This window comes from Phalacrocorax carbo, chromosome Z, assembly GCF_963921805.1.
Source record: "Phalacrocorax carbo chromosome Z, bPhaCar2.1, whole genome shotgun sequence".
Taxonomy (NCBI): domain Eukaryota; kingdom Metazoa; phylum Chordata; class Aves; order Suliformes; family Phalacrocoracidae; genus Phalacrocorax; species Phalacrocorax carbo.
In genome coordinates, this window is record NC_087548.1 from 45,451,136 (window position 1) to 45,469,714 (window position 18,579).

General features: G+C 36.8%; 1 protein-coding gene across 2 annotated transcripts in view; it reads right to left on the reverse strand.

Moving 5' to 3' along the window:
* The window catches only part of FANCC (FA complementation group C), a 90,364-nt gene that overhangs the window by 12,187 nt on the left and 59,598 nt on the right, over positions 1-18,579 (reverse strand). For both annotated transcript variants that reach the window (XM_064437905.1, XM_064437906.1), the window contains exons 8-12: positions 16,173-16,329; positions 10,462-10,514; positions 6,397-6,496; positions 1,624-1,699; positions 718-799 (exon numbers count right to left, since the gene is read on the reverse strand). In XM_064437905.1, coding sequence (XP_064293975.1) covers positions 718-799; positions 1,624-1,699; positions 6,397-6,496; positions 10,462-10,514; positions 16,173-16,329 — 468 coding nt within the window. The remainder of the gene's footprint in view (positions 1-717; positions 800-1,623; positions 1,700-6,396; positions 6,497-10,461; positions 10,515-16,172; positions 16,330-18,579) is intronic.

Genomic DNA, 18,579 nt, shown 5'->3' on the forward strand with positions numbered 1-18,579 from the left:
TCCAAGATGTAAACAAGTCAGATCTCATCACACACCTGATCAGAAAGATTTACAAGGCAGCAACAGATAAAGATCTTCTTTCATTCTTTCATATAGTTCTAGAGCATCTGCTACCAGAGCAGAATTCCTGTAGACAAACACTATCATTCATTATAGCAACTATTGGGACAAAAAAAAGCTAAGGGCAACAGGTCAGAAACATAGGTTATCAGGTCAAAGAGTAATGTAACAAATGATACTGCATTCTAGCAGTCATTTCTTCATGAAAAAAAATCAGGAAGTTTGAATGTTTGCACAATCCTACAGAAAGCCAATACAATCTCCTTTATAAAACAGTACCACTCACAACAGGCTCTTTCCAATATTAGCTGCTTTTCTAGTTGGAAGAGTTTTCTTGTTATTCAATCCAGAATCAGTTTTAAAAGTTTTGGGGGAGATGTGGGAGAATAGGCAAGTAAGTATTTCTGTTATACAGCTAGCTATTTGCCGAAATGAAAAGAATAACAAGATTTTGTTTACTCAGATGCTATTTGTCGGGTCTATGGGTGCTACAAAGTTCAGGTTCTTTAATCTAAGTCCTATTCTTTAAAACAAAGCTCTATTTAGAGAATAATATGAAAGTGATGAAATGTAGCCACTAAAGACTTCAAATGACATGATATTTCACAAAGTAGCATATGCAAAGGACAAAAAGTTAGAAAAGATAATATTGCTTACCTAATGTTTGTATCTTCTACTAATGCTTTGAGCATATCCGAAATGTGTTTCAAGTGTTGAGGCCAGTGTGTAGTTGGCAGTTCTGAGGAGGAAGGATGAAAATAAAACTCGTAAAAGTCTAGTCTGTCCAACTAGAACAGAACAGTGATATTAACCATATTAAGCTAGCATTAAAATTTGTGCAACTTGATTCAGCTATCACAAAGCATTTAAAACTACATTTTAAAATTTCCCAATTTTCAAGAATACCTATTACTGTGTTTCTTAGAACAATTCATTGACAAATCCATGTGAGGAAGTACAGCTAGTAAGAGTCAAATGAGGCTGATGCACCCTTGTGTAAATGCTACCTCAATATTAAATACATAATCAGTGGAGAAACATTCTCAGAGGCTCTTGTACTGAGCTGAAATTATTTCTCACGAAAAACTGTACCATATTGAGCAGTGGTTTCTTGATCTATAAAAATGGGAAACACGAAGAAAAATATTAGGTTCGCAATCTAAAAGATCAGCAGTATTCAAGCTTCAGAGACACAGCAAGGCTATTTCTTGTAATAGACATACAAATATTTTCGTAACCACCATTACTAATATTATGAGATAAGAATATTTAGCATTTTTACAATCTTGGTAACTTGTCTTCATTCCTAAAAAATTATGCACTCTTTCTTTGCTATTCACTTCTGGTTTAGTTTTCTTTAAAATCACTTCTGTATTATTGTTACATAAGAATTAGATGTTACTGCAAAAAAATACATTAGAAGAGTATTACTAAAATTGCTAAGTCAACATACCCTATTCAGGAAATAGCAAAATTTCATCTTCATCCCTTTAAAGTTATTTTAAGACATATACAGATCATGCACATCGACTAATGCTGCAAGTATTTAATGAAGAAGCTTACCATAAGGACATCTGAACAAAGCTGTTACAAGAGGCTGGTGATGATAAGGGAAGTAGGCCTTCAGTGGAAAATTATGCTAAGATAAAAAAAGCAAAAAGAAAAAAAAATTATTTTAAGAGCCTTCTGGTCAGTTTTCAAAACAAACCCAGACTGAACAATCTCATCTTAGGTAGTAATTAACAGTACAGACTGGAGCAAGAGAACACAGAAACTCTACACTTAATTTTAGGATTTTGCATAAAGAAAGAAGGGGAGTATTTAGGAAAAGCTTGCTTAGAGAAAGTAATTACAGATTTTTAAAAAACATGCATTAAAAAAGGTTCAGAGTATGAAGAAAATTACATCTGAATATTCTTGGGCTTTTCCCCTGTAATCAGAAAAGTCTTTGTTCTTAATAGGCAGAGGGAGACACTAATTAGTTTAATTTCATTTTCCAGTGTAAACAGGTTCACAGATCATATTAACCTAAGAACTAATAACATCAAAATTGGAAACCTAAAATTCTTAGAATCTGATTCAGCACAAGGTAGGGTAGTCATAGATAGCAGACTTGCCCTCTATTTTTCTGGGTATGTGTGATTTGTATACTGCGAACGTTGCTGCTTGCCTGATTGAGACTAGCAGCAGCATACCTTTAACTGTTTTGTTATGCAAACATCTACTGCAGGCATGCCTAATGTGTAGGATGCATGTGCAAGTACAATATGAATTACCTTTGAGTTGGACTGAAAACTGGCTGAATGGCCAGGCCCAGAGGGTGGTGATCAGTGGCACAAAGTCTAGCGGGAGGTCAGGAACTAGTGGTGTATCCCAGGGGTCAATACTAGGACCAGTTCTATTTAACATCTTCATTAGCAGTCTGGATGATGAGGCAGTGTTCCCTCGGCAAGTTTGACACAAAACTGGGAAGAGTGGCTGATACACCAGAGACTCTTGCTGCCATCCAGAGGGATCTTGACAGGCTGGAGAAATGGGCTGACAGAAGCCTCATAAAGTTCAACAACAAGAAAATATGAAGTCCTACACCTGGGAAGGAACAACCTCAGGCACCAGTACATGCTGGGAGCCAACCAGCTGGAAAGCAGTTTTGCAGAAAAGGACCTGAGGGTCCTGGTGGACACCAAGTTCAGTGTGAGCTAGCAAGGTGCCCTTGTTGCAAAGGCAGCAAGTGGTATCTAATGCAGCTCAGCCCTGCTCAGCTGCATTAGGCAAAAGATTGCCAGTGGGCTGAGGGAGGTGATCCTTCCCCTCTCCTCAGTACTGGTGAGCCGCCACTCTAGCAGCCAAACCTCGAGTACTATGTCTAGTGTTATGCTCCTTAGTACGAGAGAGACATGGACATACTGGAGAGAGTTCAACAAAGGGCCACAAGGATGATTAAGGGCCTGGAGCACCTCTCCTATGAGGAAAGGCTGAGAGAGCCTGGAGAAGAGAAGGCTCAAGGGGGATCTTATCAATGTATATAAATACCTGAAGGGAGGGTGCAAAGAAGATGGAGCTAGGCTCTCTTCAGTGGTGCCCAATAACAAGACCAGATGCAATGGGCACAAACTAAAACACAGGAGGTTCCAGCTGAATATTAGAACCCCCCTTTTTTAAATTTTTTTTTTACTGTGAGGGTGATGGAGCACTGGCACAGGTTGCCCAAGGGGGTTGCAGAGTCTCAGTTCCTGGGTATATTCAAAAGCTGACTGGACAAGGTCCTGAGCAACTGGTTCTGGGTGGCCCTGCTTGAGCTGAGGGTTGGACAAGATGCCCTCCAAAGGTCACTTCCAACCTCAACCGCTCTATGATTCTGTCATTTCAGACTTCAAGTCTCCACACCAATGACCTTAGAACTCTTCTGTTTCTTTTATTTAGGAATAACAGGCTATTTAGCAAATAGGTCGTCTCTTGAAACACAGACTGGGACTACAGAATCTATAAAATGTGATAAATTTCTAAATCCAATGAAGACCGTATTTAGTAACTTACTTCTGTTGGGATATACATGCATGCAGCTTATAAACAAATGGAATGATTCATTCTTTCTCTACTCACTTTTTTGTCCTATAAACAATAGTTAATTGAAATTACATCAAACTAATAAATACAGTATTCTCAGACAGTCTATGTGTCACTGGTACCATAAGACTCTAAAAGTCTACTTATCAAGTGGAATTAAGTTAATTTGAAATTAATAATCCCTACACTAAAGTATGGATGTCGCTAATTAGCTCGCACAAAAAATCCCCACGAAAAAGCAGCCCTTGACACAGCTAGTAGTAGCCAAGACAGCTCACAGCATGTTACATATGAAAACAGTATTGTCAAGTAAGTGAAAACCATTTTTCAGCATACTGTTTAAGCAAATCAAAAAAAGTTTGCTTCCTATCATACGCACAGTATTTTAGGCAGTTCTTTCCTTACATAAGCCATCACAAAGTGCAAAACAAGGTAAAAGGAGACAGAATTAGTTTGTATGTGGCTTGTGATAATAGTTGCCATGATCTATAACAGGAAGCAAAAGTTGAACATTGGCTTAAAGTATTTATTCAGCTATTCAAAATAAAATTTCCAGGTCAAAATCACTGACTATTCTAAAATGATTAAGGGAAAAAAAATCCTGGAGAAAATTATGATTTCCATGAAATAAAAACATTAACTATAAGGTCATAAATTTACAACAAACATGACCCAAATATCCTTCGGTCAGCTTTCACTACCATCACGAACTTGAAGAAAATTTGCTTGTACAGAACATCGAAAGGATTATCCCTACAGTGATCTCAGCACACCCACTCTTAAATTTCTTATTTAATGACTACACAAATTATCTTCTTCCTTAAGTAGGTTTAAACTCTGTGTTCCATTCATATCTTTTTCAGTCTCCCAAAACACAGAGGAAACAAAGCTATTCCTAAACTCTGTAGCACTGTTTTATCACACTCTTCAGCTTTTTTCTGCCAAACCTTATTCTCTCTAAATGGTCTACAAAGTTATTAGAAAACACAGCTATTTCTGACAACTTCCACAATTCAACAGACAATAGTTCTCCTACCTTGCAAACCTGTGCAACTGCCAGACGTTACCTAGTTCTTTTGAAAATTTTGTGGACGCATCTGTTTGCCTAGCCTTTTTTCATTTAACAGTACCATAAATTGCTATGGTCTCAGATGACCCAGTCAGAACCCTCTTCATCCTCTGTCGTTAATGGTTTTACCATTTCTCTCTGAAATGCTAATGGAGCACATTATGTCCTGTCAAGAGCATCCAGATACCACAAAGATGGGTGCCTTATGAATAGATATACTATTGGTATGACAAAAAGATATGATCTGACCGATTTAAACAAAGTTTAGGAAGCAGTCCATGCCTGCAGTTTTGTATGCCAACTGTTAATTAACATTACAGTTGATTAATAAACTGTGAAACAAGAGGTTTTAAATTCTAATATGGAAGATAATACCTTAATTAAAGCCCCCTGAATTAAAGTGTATGCAAGTTAAACAGATGAAACTTAATATTTAAAACCACTTTAAAAAAGTGGGCAATATTCCATGTCACAATGCCAGCAGGTGAAGGACTTTCATCCTGAAGCAAATGCATCACCTGCACAATAGGATTAGCTCTTGGGTGTTTGATGGTTGTGGAATCTTTACTTGTATTCTCCACCCAGTCACCCCCACATGGGCTACACAGTGTGCTGCTGCCATGTAGTCAGGATGGCATGCAATTAACATGCACACCACCTATATATTAAGCAAGACAGCCACAATGTCATCCTTAATGCATGTTGCCTGAAGATAGAAGACAGATTCAATCACACTGCTAATTAAAGGCCAGTACATCACAAGTTCCAAGAAGTCCCAAAATTTTCTTAACTACCATGTCCCCAAAAAAGATGCAAAAATCAAAGCAACTGGAAATTTTCTTAAGTCTAAAGTGAAAGCTATTAAATGATAGGATACTTTCAAAATTTTCGTCATATGAATTGGAGTTAAACCACCAAACAAAATGGTCAGCATGTGAAATGACAGGAACCTGCAAAGAAGCTTGCAACCTATAAACACAAGCCATTTTCATATCACCATTTTGAAATCTAAAAAACAAGGAACTGATTCTGCTCGTTTAAATTAATACATACAAAAGTAAGTCTACTTAATTCAGCTCAGTAAGACCTGTATAAAAATCTGTGCAGAAGAAGAGACACTAAGCTGGGAAATTTGAAGCTTTAGACTGAGGAAAAAGTTCTTAGAGGCCACTGTTGAAGACCAGAAGCTGAAATTTGTATGTATTCTATGACTTTTACCTTTTGAACAGACAAATGTGACTATTTGGTGTCCTACTTACAATTATTTGGGGGAACAGGCATGGGGTTATTACCTCTGTTTCATTAGTTATCAGAAAAACTGCTACTGCAAAAGGAAAAACACATCTGAAGTTTTTCATTCTTTGATATTTATCAAAGATGGATGACCATGATCATGTTCACTATGCAGGCAGAAACTTCAGCGGAATGGGGACTGCCTCTGCAAAAATCAGTTTAGGCTGCAGGATTACTCCAGGGTAAAGTAAGGTAAATTCCTCTTTCGTATTGGTTTTACACTATGATTTTATTCACAGGTGAAAATGTTTGAACTGAACTTCCGTATGTATATGCAGCTGTAGAGAGATGATATTATTCAGCTCATTATATTCAGTCACCATTCTTAACAACAGAATTGTTCTTTTCTTGTGGTGTTTCATACCTTCTCACTGAAAAGAAACATTAAGAAATAGATCTTGACTAACCTGCTTGTTTTCATTCTGATGAGCCTGAAGGAAGAGCTGTGTAAACACCTGTATTACGGTCATAACTTCTGGAGTTCCATTAGTTTCCAGCAGTGTGTTCCTAAGCATTGAAAAGTTAGATTATGACAGATCAGATAATTAGTCTGCCCATCACGCCATTGTTAACTGAAATGAATGGAAAAAAAAAAAAAGGTACATTCTTTGTATGCTGTCAATTCAAGCTGTGTCTAAGCTCATTATGCCAGTGTGGAAACTAATAGAAACACTAACTTTGCAGGCTTTTTAAATGTTATTTTTACTCAAAAAAAACCCCATATGCAACTCCTACAAATAAACTGGATTTAGTAAGTATATACAATATACAGGCAGGCACAAGTAATTTACCCTACCAATAGGGGAAAAAGTGTAAAACTAAAAAAGAGACTACCACAACTTTATTACGCAAATTTGGCATCTAAACAGTCTTATTGGGTTCAGAGCAACTATTCCCTTGCCTACAGTTAAGCATACTTCAGTGCTTGGCAGGACTGCATCCCACAGGCCATCTCAAATTAGAGAGAAAGCACAATCTAGTACAATCTCCTGGGATATGGTATCTGCAGGAAAAAAAAATCTTGACTTAAACTCTTAAGTATAACACTCCTACTGGAGCCAGGGAAACTAACAAACAAAACTTGTTGATCAAATTTAAAAGTTACACATCTAAAAAACTATAGAAGGAGACTGAATTTAAATAGTACAGCTGGCTGTTCTATTCTATCAGGAGTCACTGGGACTCCTTAGTGATCATTAAGCAATGAATCAGAAGCACAAACAGAAATAAGCATATACCAAAGGCATACTTTAGATCAGTAATTACTACATATTTAGTTAGGGATGAGTGCATTCCAATGTGCTTTCAATGGTGAAATCATAAAATCCACTCTAGAGGTTCAGGAAGGTGAATGCTTTAACTGTCCTTCCACAGGGCATAATGTAACCTTGAGCAAATAGAGCAGAAAAGCATGGGCAGCAAAGTATAATTTTAATTCTCTAATTTGAAAGACATGTAGTAATAAGTAGAAAAAATGTTCACAGTAAGTTGCCACTGAGGTATAAGGTTTTATTAGAGAATTGTTTCATTCTTTCCATAATGATATGAAAGGTAAGAACACAGTGTAACAGAGACATTTCACGAAACTACAGACACAGATAATCATTAATATAAACACAAGAAATAGTACACAGAAACTCAAGACAGTCTAAGAGTGTGTACTTCTGTATAGCTGCACCCAGCAACAAAAAAACCTTCTACTTGGGAAATAAAAACACAAGTTAATAAGCCTGAGATAAAACAATGTAGCGCAATCAACCTCAATAAAAAGCATGCAAACAGCAGGAACAGTTATTCCTGAAAGAGACCAAACGCTTAGATGATAGAAACATAGTGGTTGGAAAAGACTCTAGGATCATCAAGTCCAACCATCCACCCAATGCTTTATACATAATTTTCATAGTTAGGTGATGATTTGTATGTATTCTCAGAAAATCCACAGGAGAGGTCGTGCGTATGCAGAAGTGGTCATGGGTCAGCTGGATTCAGCAGAACAACAGCAGGGGGGATTCCTGTGTGATCCAGCTGAAACTGCCATTGCAAGGACCTATGCAACACACTTTCCTTACACATTTAGAGAGCAGACAGCTATCCTTTTTGAGACACTGGATTCCCCAAACATATGTTACCCTATGCCAAGATCCCTCTTTTTTAACACTCTGTATCTGTGCAATAGGCAACAAGAAAAATAGAGATACATACAGTATGTTTTGGATCTTTGCTTCTTCTAGCTATTCAAAATTAAAATTCTGCTTCAGTTGTTCCCAGGAGCCAGAGAGGTAGCTACCAGGTCTACAAATATGAGGAATACATCACCAGCTTTATCAGAAGGTGTAGAATTATTGCAGTTATGTTTATTTCCTTATGAGAGTTCAGTGAACTCTTGTAATCTGAGGGTTAGAGCACACCTTTATTTTCTTTTCAGATCTGTTTTCTTTTCCTTGAATTCTAATTCTATTCCTCTGATTTAGATTTCTTTTATTCACTTTTTTATCTTCTGATACTACTGCTCTTATGTCTTGAACACTGCCAAAAAGTTGTTCTAGTTCATTTTTGGTTGGGGTGTTTTTGTTCAGTCATACCGTCCAAATTCCGTTAACTCTTCTAATGCTGCTGCATTAACACCTACAACTTGTCCTGCCTAAATCTATGTTTCTTCAGTTGCATAGTTTTTCACAACAAAGACTTAACTACATAGTCTCTCCCAAGCTGATTCAAACTTTTCAGCATCTAATCCAGTATTATTCTGTTAAGTAGAAAACCACAACATTGAACCTCACAGATTTAGGACTTTAGATGACATCAGATCTGTGCTTCTAACAGAATATGAACCCCCCCAAAATAAAAGAAATTTTCTGCCAGATGTAGAAACATAAGTTTCCAAACAATTAAGTACAAGTTCTTTATCAGCAGCTCTCTATAATCTCACATGTGACTACATCTAGAATAGTATCTTAATGTCTTGCACACCACTTGACAATAGTTGGAAGGATGTCAAAGACATACAACAAACATGAACACAAGGCTGCAGAAACCAAACGGTCTCCAAAAGCGGGCTGATGTATATAGGTTACCTTAATACCAAGAGGACCTGAGACATAGTATTTTTAAAAATTATTAAGGGTTTAATACCAACAATGTAGAGGAACAGGCATACTAAGTAGAAAAAATGGAAAGCAAACAAGGGAGCGGAAATGTAGGCTGAGCACAGGAAAACATTATTAATTTCTAAGACAATTTGGAACACTAATAAAAGTGCAAAGTTCTATTAGGAATACTCTGCCAGACAGACTCCTGCAGTATCTGAGAAATGGCATCTCATCCATTTCTACTGCCTACCAAACAGAAAGGGTGCAAAAGAGTTACATAGCCTCATGTTACATTTAGAAAGTATTTTATATACCATGACCCTAAATAAGCCAAGAAGCTGAACAAATTTTGCTTCCTTATACCATCACAATATACAGCCTCCAGCCTACAACATTAGTTAGTACAGCTCTGTAGAAGTCACATAAATTTTCAAGTGCATTTTGCTTTGGGAAGGTGACTGGTCTCAACTATTCAGAAAATGGTAGCTGTGCTCAGACGCTGGACCACAGCAACAGAAAGGACCGCCATAGCAATAGCTGCCAAGTGGTTCCACTCTCACAATACAGCAGCCTACAGTTTCTACAGCAAAGACTCTTCTGTAAGTGCCTGCACAAGCCTAAACATGCACAGAGACACACAAATGCCTCAAGATGTGGGAGCCCTTTTTTTCTTAAAAAAGGAAAACACTTGATGAACGAAGAATGTCAGTCACTAAATATGTTACTGTTGGATCGAAGTGGTAATACTGATAATCTTGGCAGTAGATCTGCTTAAAAAGAATGATAATATAGTATGTCAAGTGAAGTGAAAAAGCCACTGAAAACTGAGTACAAAGGACTGGAAGCCCCCATGTGGTAAAAAATATATATTGCTTAAAAAAAATCTTAATGCATTCAGAGCCAAACTCATTATTAACAGGCAGACAGTTTAATGCCATTAAGAGTGTATCTGGTATCAGTCCTGAAGGCTATTAAGATAATGTAAAAAGGCTACACTGGTAAATCCATGTTTTAGCTAAATTCCATCATCATGTTCGCATGGGCCAAACCATTTCAGCATTTATAATTTTCACCTCAAAATTATATTTCAATCACAAATCTCTAATGAAGTATAAAATAAATTATAAATTATAAAAGCTAAAATAACAATGTAGTCAGCTGTATCAATTATTATTATAATGCAACTTTTATGTAAAGTTCACAAGATCTTAAACATTTTTCAGTATTTGCAGTATGTTACCCAGAAAGGGACACTAGGCATACAGCTACAAAGACATCCTGAAATTATAATACATCCCAGATTATTATACTTCTTCTCATGAAGAAAACCTCGATGCATAAACTGACCATTGAAACACTTCCCACTAAAATTTCAAAACTTACTTGAAAATTTCATTAACAATCCTGAAAATGACAGGATGGCTTGCTGCTTGTGGCTGTTGATAAAAAAAATGAAAGAAAATTAGTCATTAATAAGAAACAACTCAAACAAATGCCACTGTATAATTGACAGCTTAACTCATGGATGCTATTACACTGCAATTACTAAACTGTAAATGGCGACCAACACTTATTAAAACCTCAGATTTTCTCAGAATTAGGTTCTTCAAAATTTCTACGTCTAAGTCATGGAAGGAGATCCACAGCAATACCAAGCAGGCTAAAGAGCTGATAAATGCGCACACCTGGGATCCCAAACTTGTTTGTGACAACCATCACCAAAAATACTAAAGGTGGCAGACAGAAAGAAAAGGTTGTTGCACGTAATTGCTGGAGGCAAGAGACAGGGAGCAGATTTACAAAAAGTTTTTTCCTCCTCTTCACAGACAATCTCTTTTGGATGGACATTCTTAAATTCTAAGGTTTATTAGGCTTTTATAGAGCACCAAGAATAAATAACTACTTACACATTCCCCAAAGTATATTTGTCTAAGTTAAAAAACAAAGTCATGCTTTGTGTTTCTGAAGTTAGCACCTGCAGGTTTGATTAGAATATAGTTCTTGAACAATCTACATTGTTAATATGCTATTATTGTTGTTCAAGCAACGTCATTTTGATGTGTATCGATTGTTGATAGATAAACACATTTAATAAAATGCATTCAGGATTCACGGAAGGAATAGCGTTTATAAATGGCATTTATTGTAACAGCTTTAAGTGCCTGACACACTATTCCACAGAAAACTTTTATGCAGTTGTTTCAAGCTAAGAAGTACCAAGTAGAATAGAATCTTTTTCCTTTTTAATCGCACACAGGCAGAATGAGGACATTACTCTATATGATCCCTATCTGATAGTCTCAGAAAATAAAGAGACAACCTTTAATACCAACTGTCTAGAAAAGCTCCTTGTTTCTCACAGTTGTCTTTGCCATACAGGAAATACTTGGTGGCACCTCATCTTCATGTTTTACCACGCTTTGTCACACGGCTATAGCTAAGTTGTCCTATTGAACGTGTGCCATCTAGTGTTGGAGAGTATTTACAGCCGGTTGTTCGGACGCATGAAGAACAGCATGCAGCTTGTTGCAAGGCTGGTCTCCACACGTCCACTTCCTTATGGGGAGGAAAAAAACTGACTGGATGAGGCAAAAAAGAGAAATGTTCATCTCGGTTGTTTTTTTAAAGGAAAATTTGGACTCGACGATCTCCAGAGGCACCTTCCAACCCCAAACATTCTACAATTCTGTGAAAACAGCGGAAAGTGAGAAGTATGTTTTTCAGTCCTCTGGGCTAAACACTGAATTCAGCTATTTCTCTCCACTGCCTTTTCAGCCACTCTACCTACCTTTGCACACATACTTCTGTGGTGGCATACAAACCCATTGTTGCTTAAGACAGGTTGAGCATAAACTAGAAAGGGTCCATCAGCACATCGCCACACATAAAGATCAAGTGATAGTTTTTTTGAACAACACTAAAATAAATGCTGTATGCAACGACAAACTCTCCACCCTTTCCTGCCAGATAGCAGCAATCTACAAGAAACCACAGTTAATAGCTCCTAATATTTAATCTACACTACACTCAGTATGTATTTCATTACTGGTATTTGAAAGGGGAAACCAAAAAAACCCCAAACTCCACCACTGTTATCTAATTCCACAAGATTCCGATCAATAGACTGCATGGAATTAATCTGCATGCACTCAAAGTAAGAATGCTGTCACAGCGCAAAAGTCTCCAAGGCAGTTTGAAGATGTGCCTGTTTGCGTAGCAGGACTAGAGCAGGCAGCGCAGTTCTGCTGCGGCCAGCGGCGGTTCTGGAGTTTGGGACGGATTATCAATTTCAAGAGGGATTCTCATAGGGTTTTAATGATGTTGACATTATCTCCTTTTTTTTTTCAAAATAAAAAGGCATTTTGCATTTTAATAATCTTGTCTGTGACTATGCAATGTTTTTCACAGAAAGATCAGAAATCCAAACATGCTGTATACCAGGAGCTTGTCCCATCACCTTTAAAACATGCACAATATATACAGCACAACACAAACTAAACCAGAAAGATCCAAACACAGGGAACTGGAGCTGCATATGTGACATCATGGTTACATATTTTAAGAACATGTGCTTCTTCAGAAAAAAAACCCACATAAACACACTGAGATTTTTTTAAAGAAATAAAATAGGAAAAATATACTGTGACATAAAGTATTACATACACAAGTTCTATAGAACTACATTACTTTTGTATCTGTATTATCAGAAAGAAGAATCCTAAACAACTAATTTACAATACAAAACCAGAGCTGAATACAGAAATATGAAAAATAAATTTGTATCTACAGGTTGAAAGTAAATGGCACAAAGAGGGACAGACTAATAATCATATACTGCATTTTATTCCCGTCATAGAATGCTCTGTAACAACTGCAAGTAAGAATAAACATAGGGAAACAAATTGTGCCCAAGATCACACAGCAACAGATTTGAGGTCGTAACACTGCAAATACCAGTTGTCTTGACTTCCAGACTCACATGCAACTAATTGGACACAACTCTTCTCTTCTACCATTAAACACTTCTAGCTTTAAGAAACTACTACACTCCTGTATTTCAAATGTTATCTGTATTTCCAAATTGCCTACTTACCTGTATTCCTGAATTTTATATTTATCAATTAAAAATGAGAAATGTCACTTTTTTTTTTCTGATACCAAGTTCTGAATGTATTTTTACTTTGAAGCATACAACTTGTTTTGAAAGCACAAACATCTTTTTACAGAAGTTTAAAAAGCTCCTGAATTCATCAACATTATGAATAAATTAGTGTGCACTATTTCAAAAATTTTACCATAACAACACAGGTTTTGAAGACAGGCAATACTGAGGTAGGTAACTGTAACTTAGATGGAATGTATTCCAACAGGAAAAAAACCTTCTCATTTTCTCTGTCTATCCTTCCCCCTTCTCCCTCGTTAATGACTATTTCATTGGCACAGCTCCCAGTGAAAGGGAGCATGGATCCAGCTAGACTCAAAACTTGGGCATAAGGCACAGCTAGGGGGCAATGCAAGGGCATGGGAACCAGAGCAGTCTCCAGCTTGGTATCCTGTCAGGCAATACAAGAGTCACCATATCACCCACTAAAACTCTGGGTTTAGTTCTGTAATGCTGAAGTGAAAATAACAGCAAGGGAGACCCCACAGCTAGAGCTTTAACTGCAGAGCACAACGTAATTTCAGTTCTGGGCTGGACTTAGGAAAGCCAACAAGGCGGAAAAACAAAACCCAGCAATAACAGATGGTGTTTAAAGGAGAAGCCGACAAGTTTTAAATCCTCTCAACCTATTGCACTTCTCTTGCAACATAACTTTGAAAGAAATAAAACTACTTTGGAAAGCTGTCTAAGAACTGAACACAAACTATAACTGAGGCCGATTCATTCACATGCTTTAAAAATCTATTTATATACATACCTATGCATTTCTGGTAAAGAATAAAATTCTAATATGTGTATTTATTTAAATTTTAGTTGTTAATGCACACATACAAACCTTACAGTTACTTTAGAAAATAAGATATCAGCTCCCCCACCAAATTTTGAAGAAGCTAAAATATCATTTGTGATGGTCACTTAATCTGTTTCTATTACTTCTGAATAACTATAGAATTTCCAATATTAATTCCAGTGTAGCCTCAAAACCACAAACAGAATAGGATACTATATAAAACACAAGTTAGTGGACCATCATACTACAATTACTCTTGGAATTAAAATAGAAGAGTATTACATATCAAGTTTCTTTCATAATAGAAATACAGTGGTTTACAGCTATCTGGGTACCACAGATGTCTATGAGGATTATGTACAGTTTCATTGCTGTGTCAAGATATTTTGTTTAGATAAGTGACTCTGATAATGCAGTTATGAAAGAGCTTATTGAAATTTCCTTCTTACCATATACTATAATCAAATCACTTACATGTTTCTGCCTATTTGTACTCTAGGGTTTTTCTTCCAAATAGAAAAAAATGTATAGATCAAGTTTTGTCTCATGATTCCACTTTTTATTACCATACCCATAAGGCACACAGAGGCCACATCCTACAAAAAACGCAATCCAACTGCCAAAAAATGCATACCTAAATGCATTCCTAAATAAATATTCAAATGTCTTTCAGGCAGGCTAAATTAATCATACTGTTGGATTCAAAGTGCTGACTGTTATGTCACAAAAGCATCTTTACAGAACCATGTACAAGTTGTACAGAATACCATTAAGTATTTTAGAACACAAACTCTGGATCAAATCTTTTCCTTCTATACTGCCTCTCCGAAGCTTCTCATCCTATTGGTTTTAACTGGTATTCCATCTCCCATTTATGCACCCTCCCTCTTGTCAATGCCTATCAATCAGCAATATCCATCTTCCAACTGCTGTCTTCTTTATGCCTCCCTTCATCCTGCTCCCTGTCCACAGGAAGTCCTCTCTAAACTAGGATTCAGTGCTGTTGCACTCATCTTTCCACTCTGTGAATGCCTTATTTTGGAAGCACAAAGTCTTCGGAGCAGAGGAAATTGGGGACATAACCTAAGTGTGGTAGCACAGTAATGTTCCATTCTTTTCAGGGATCAGGATGTGAAGACAGGGTAAATACCAACACTGGTAATAAACAACAATAAATCAATAATTAAAACAAAGACTTTACTTCTTTTTATATATAACCTAGATATTTTTTCCCTCAGCCCTTTACAGTACCACATGCTGTATTCAACTCAGTGTATCTGATACAGAAAAATTAGGCAGAGGTCTTGTATATAGCCTTGTCTCCTGGCTTACCTACATCCCCAGATGACGTATGAAGTGCTTTTGACGCCAAGCACTTTAATGAGATTTACAAGTATTGTAACGGATCCGTAAAATAGAAATTTGCAGATTCAATTAAAAAGGAAGAATATTTAAAGGTATCATTCTTTTCCTGTCTAAAATACATACCCTTTAGTTCTATCCATTTTATGAAATAATTTAAGTACACAACACACATTCTATTTCACACTGTAATTAACAATTAAATTTACACTTAGTGTTGCAGACTAGCTCATTATTTTGGAAAAGGTATTCTGTCATGTTTTCGCATAGGAAAGATTTTTGGTGCACCGCATAACACAGCATTTGAAAACAAACTTTAATTACAGTTTAGCAAATGTTTCGGATTAAGAATTTTGTTCACATTTGCAAACAAAACTAAGTAACTAGGCAGTCCATAATAAAATAATCTACAAGGAATTTAAATTGTTTAAACTGCTAAACTCCCAAGGGTACAAAGATTGACGTAAAACCAGATTCAAATCCTCCCTGGACAAAGTTCATCATTTTTTAACAAAAAGGCAGGTACTCAGCGCCCTTACCGGTCAGATTCTTGTCTCTTCATCCATTCTTCATCAGTGGATGAAATCTTTTTCTCTTTTACCAATTCAGTGTAAAAACTAAAAATTTAGTGACACCTGTAAGACTCAAGATTTGTAAGACTTTGCATTAGCAAGTTATATGCCACATGACAGCCATTTCCCTGAAAGATGCTGACGTAAACTCTCTGGCACTTCTGAAGCATGAAGGAGCGGTATCAAATGTACTACATATTGCACATACCAGTAAGGATTTTTTTATGACACCAGCCACTTCTTCCAGTGAATTCAACTGAATGGAAACCAGCTGGTCTAAAAGATATACTGTGGCTTTTTCGAGGCTTGGTAAGTGACGAAGCCAGAGACTGAGGATAGCTGATTCAGTGAGGGAGATCTTCTTCCTGGTTTAGAAAGAAAAATACCGTTTTCCCTGAGAAACTGGAATGAAGACAAAAATGTGCTTTTGTTTTTTTTAAAGCACATCAGGGAAAAAGAAGACAAAGATCAACCTGTATCAAGAGAGAGAAAATCTTGCTTAGAGTACTCTGTTCAATATCAAATCATAATGGCAAAGAATAACAGGGCATCACCACCTATCTACAGTTGAAACCTAACCACATGGTTTTAAAATCCAAACATTTGGTTATGGTGGATTCCAGCAAATGGAAACAGAACGTTTAAGTCTGGAATTCCTTCTTCTCTAAAGGAAGGTCCTGCCCGGCCCTTGTGCTCTTTCAAACCCAGACTGCTTTCTGCAGACTGATCTGCTCAGAAAGTGTCAGCAGCTGACAGGTAAGCAGGAAGGTCCTGAATAATTTAACTGCTGGCTAAACCTGTCTTTGCAAAGAAATAAGAAAAAATCCCTAAATCCGAGGTAGAGGCAGGTAAGTCTCTGGCCCACCAACACTGACCAGAGCCCTTCAAAAGATAAATGGTTAAGAAGGCAATTATATCTTCAGCTAAAACTTCCAGCTATAGCTCAGCTGAAGTATAGTGTTGTATCACTAGGAAATAAAAGAGAGTTTATTTTGAGACAATACTGTAATTTGTGTGGACCAGCACAAATCAAAACATACTAAAAGTAACCACCTAAGGAGAAGAGCTATCACAGGAGAAAACATCCTGGAATATTTTTGCAGCTGTCATGATAGTTGCAAATTAAAAGGTTAAAAACAAAGAAATACATAAATAACAAGAAATATGTGCTGTGGTCTTAAATAGAGTTAAGATTAAAAAAAAAATTAGGCTGGAAAGTAGATATGTACTAAAGCCACTGATAAAAAAAGAAAAACATCAGCAGAAAGAAAGATTTAGCACCATTTTAGGATCTACTTTTAATGTTTGTATTTTACCACACATATGTTTAAATATCAGCCTTCAGAATTCTAGTTTCCATCCAAAAGCTGTATTTATTTCCATTCAAAACTACGTAATAGCTTAATTTAGAAGTGTATATCTGTAGACAAGAAATATATCAAAGTACATAAAATGTACTGCTCAATTTCAAGATTCTGTTTAATTAAGAATCACTACTAAAGCACATATGCACATCAGAGTAAATTTAGAGTGACAAGAGATTACTCAATTTTGCCACAATTCTCCTCTTTGTTGTTTTTGTGGTAGCATGCAGGTAGTGTTATGCCAGGAAAAGAAATCTAATAAGCTTACATAGAGGTGTTCCAACTCTGAGATTTAAAAAACATATAGGAAATAAACTGTAGTCATTATCCTTCTGCAACTGAACTTGCAGATGGTCCCACTGGGGCAATGCTGAATTCTATGGAGCACCCCAAGTCCCAGTATTTGGTAACCCTATTTCCTGGAGCAGGCTTTACCCATGTTGAGAAGGAAAACAAGTGTTCAGAACACCATGACAGAGTTAGGGAACTGGTCAGAACTGGTTAGGGAACATGGTCAGAATTCAACTGTTAAAGTGGGGGAAAAAAAATAAAATACAAGCACATTCATGTTAAGATCACATGAGCTTCAGTGATAGGCCAGGAGTATAGCATGCAAAGCATGTGTGAGCCTACATGTGCTCTCAGGGAAGCCATATGCTTTTGTCAAGACTCACTTAGTCAAGAGCCATATCAATGGAATTATTTTTGCTCACTGTGATAAAAAAGTAGTTCAAAAGGTAAGCAAAGGGACATCTATTTCAGTCAGAAGAAACTTTTATAACCATCTAAAGGATTCAGGCTCACACTATGAAGTGGCAAAAGTCTGTCATGGTGGACTGCCCGTTGGCTCACTGGCATCAGTATAGACCATCCATGCTGAACCTGTGAAATTGCTCTGAAAGTTTTCCAAACTGCGTTACTGCTTGTGGAACATGTCCAGTCTGAAGCCATGGAAGATGGACAAGTGAAAGTTAGCTCTCTTTTCTGGGACACATCTTTCACACCTTCACATTCCTTTTTCACTTCGTTTCATCAGCTTCTAGTGACATGTACAAATTAGTAATTGTGCTTTTCCATTAATTATTTATTTTTGCTGGAGCCATCAATGGACCAATGTATCAGTCTTCACTGGAAGATCTCAGACATTATCATGTTTGGTACAGAGGAAGGAATCAATTTTTGATCAAAAAATTTTTTATCTCCTTTGATCAAAAAGGAGATGAATGGATAACTGAGGTAAGTGTTCCCAAA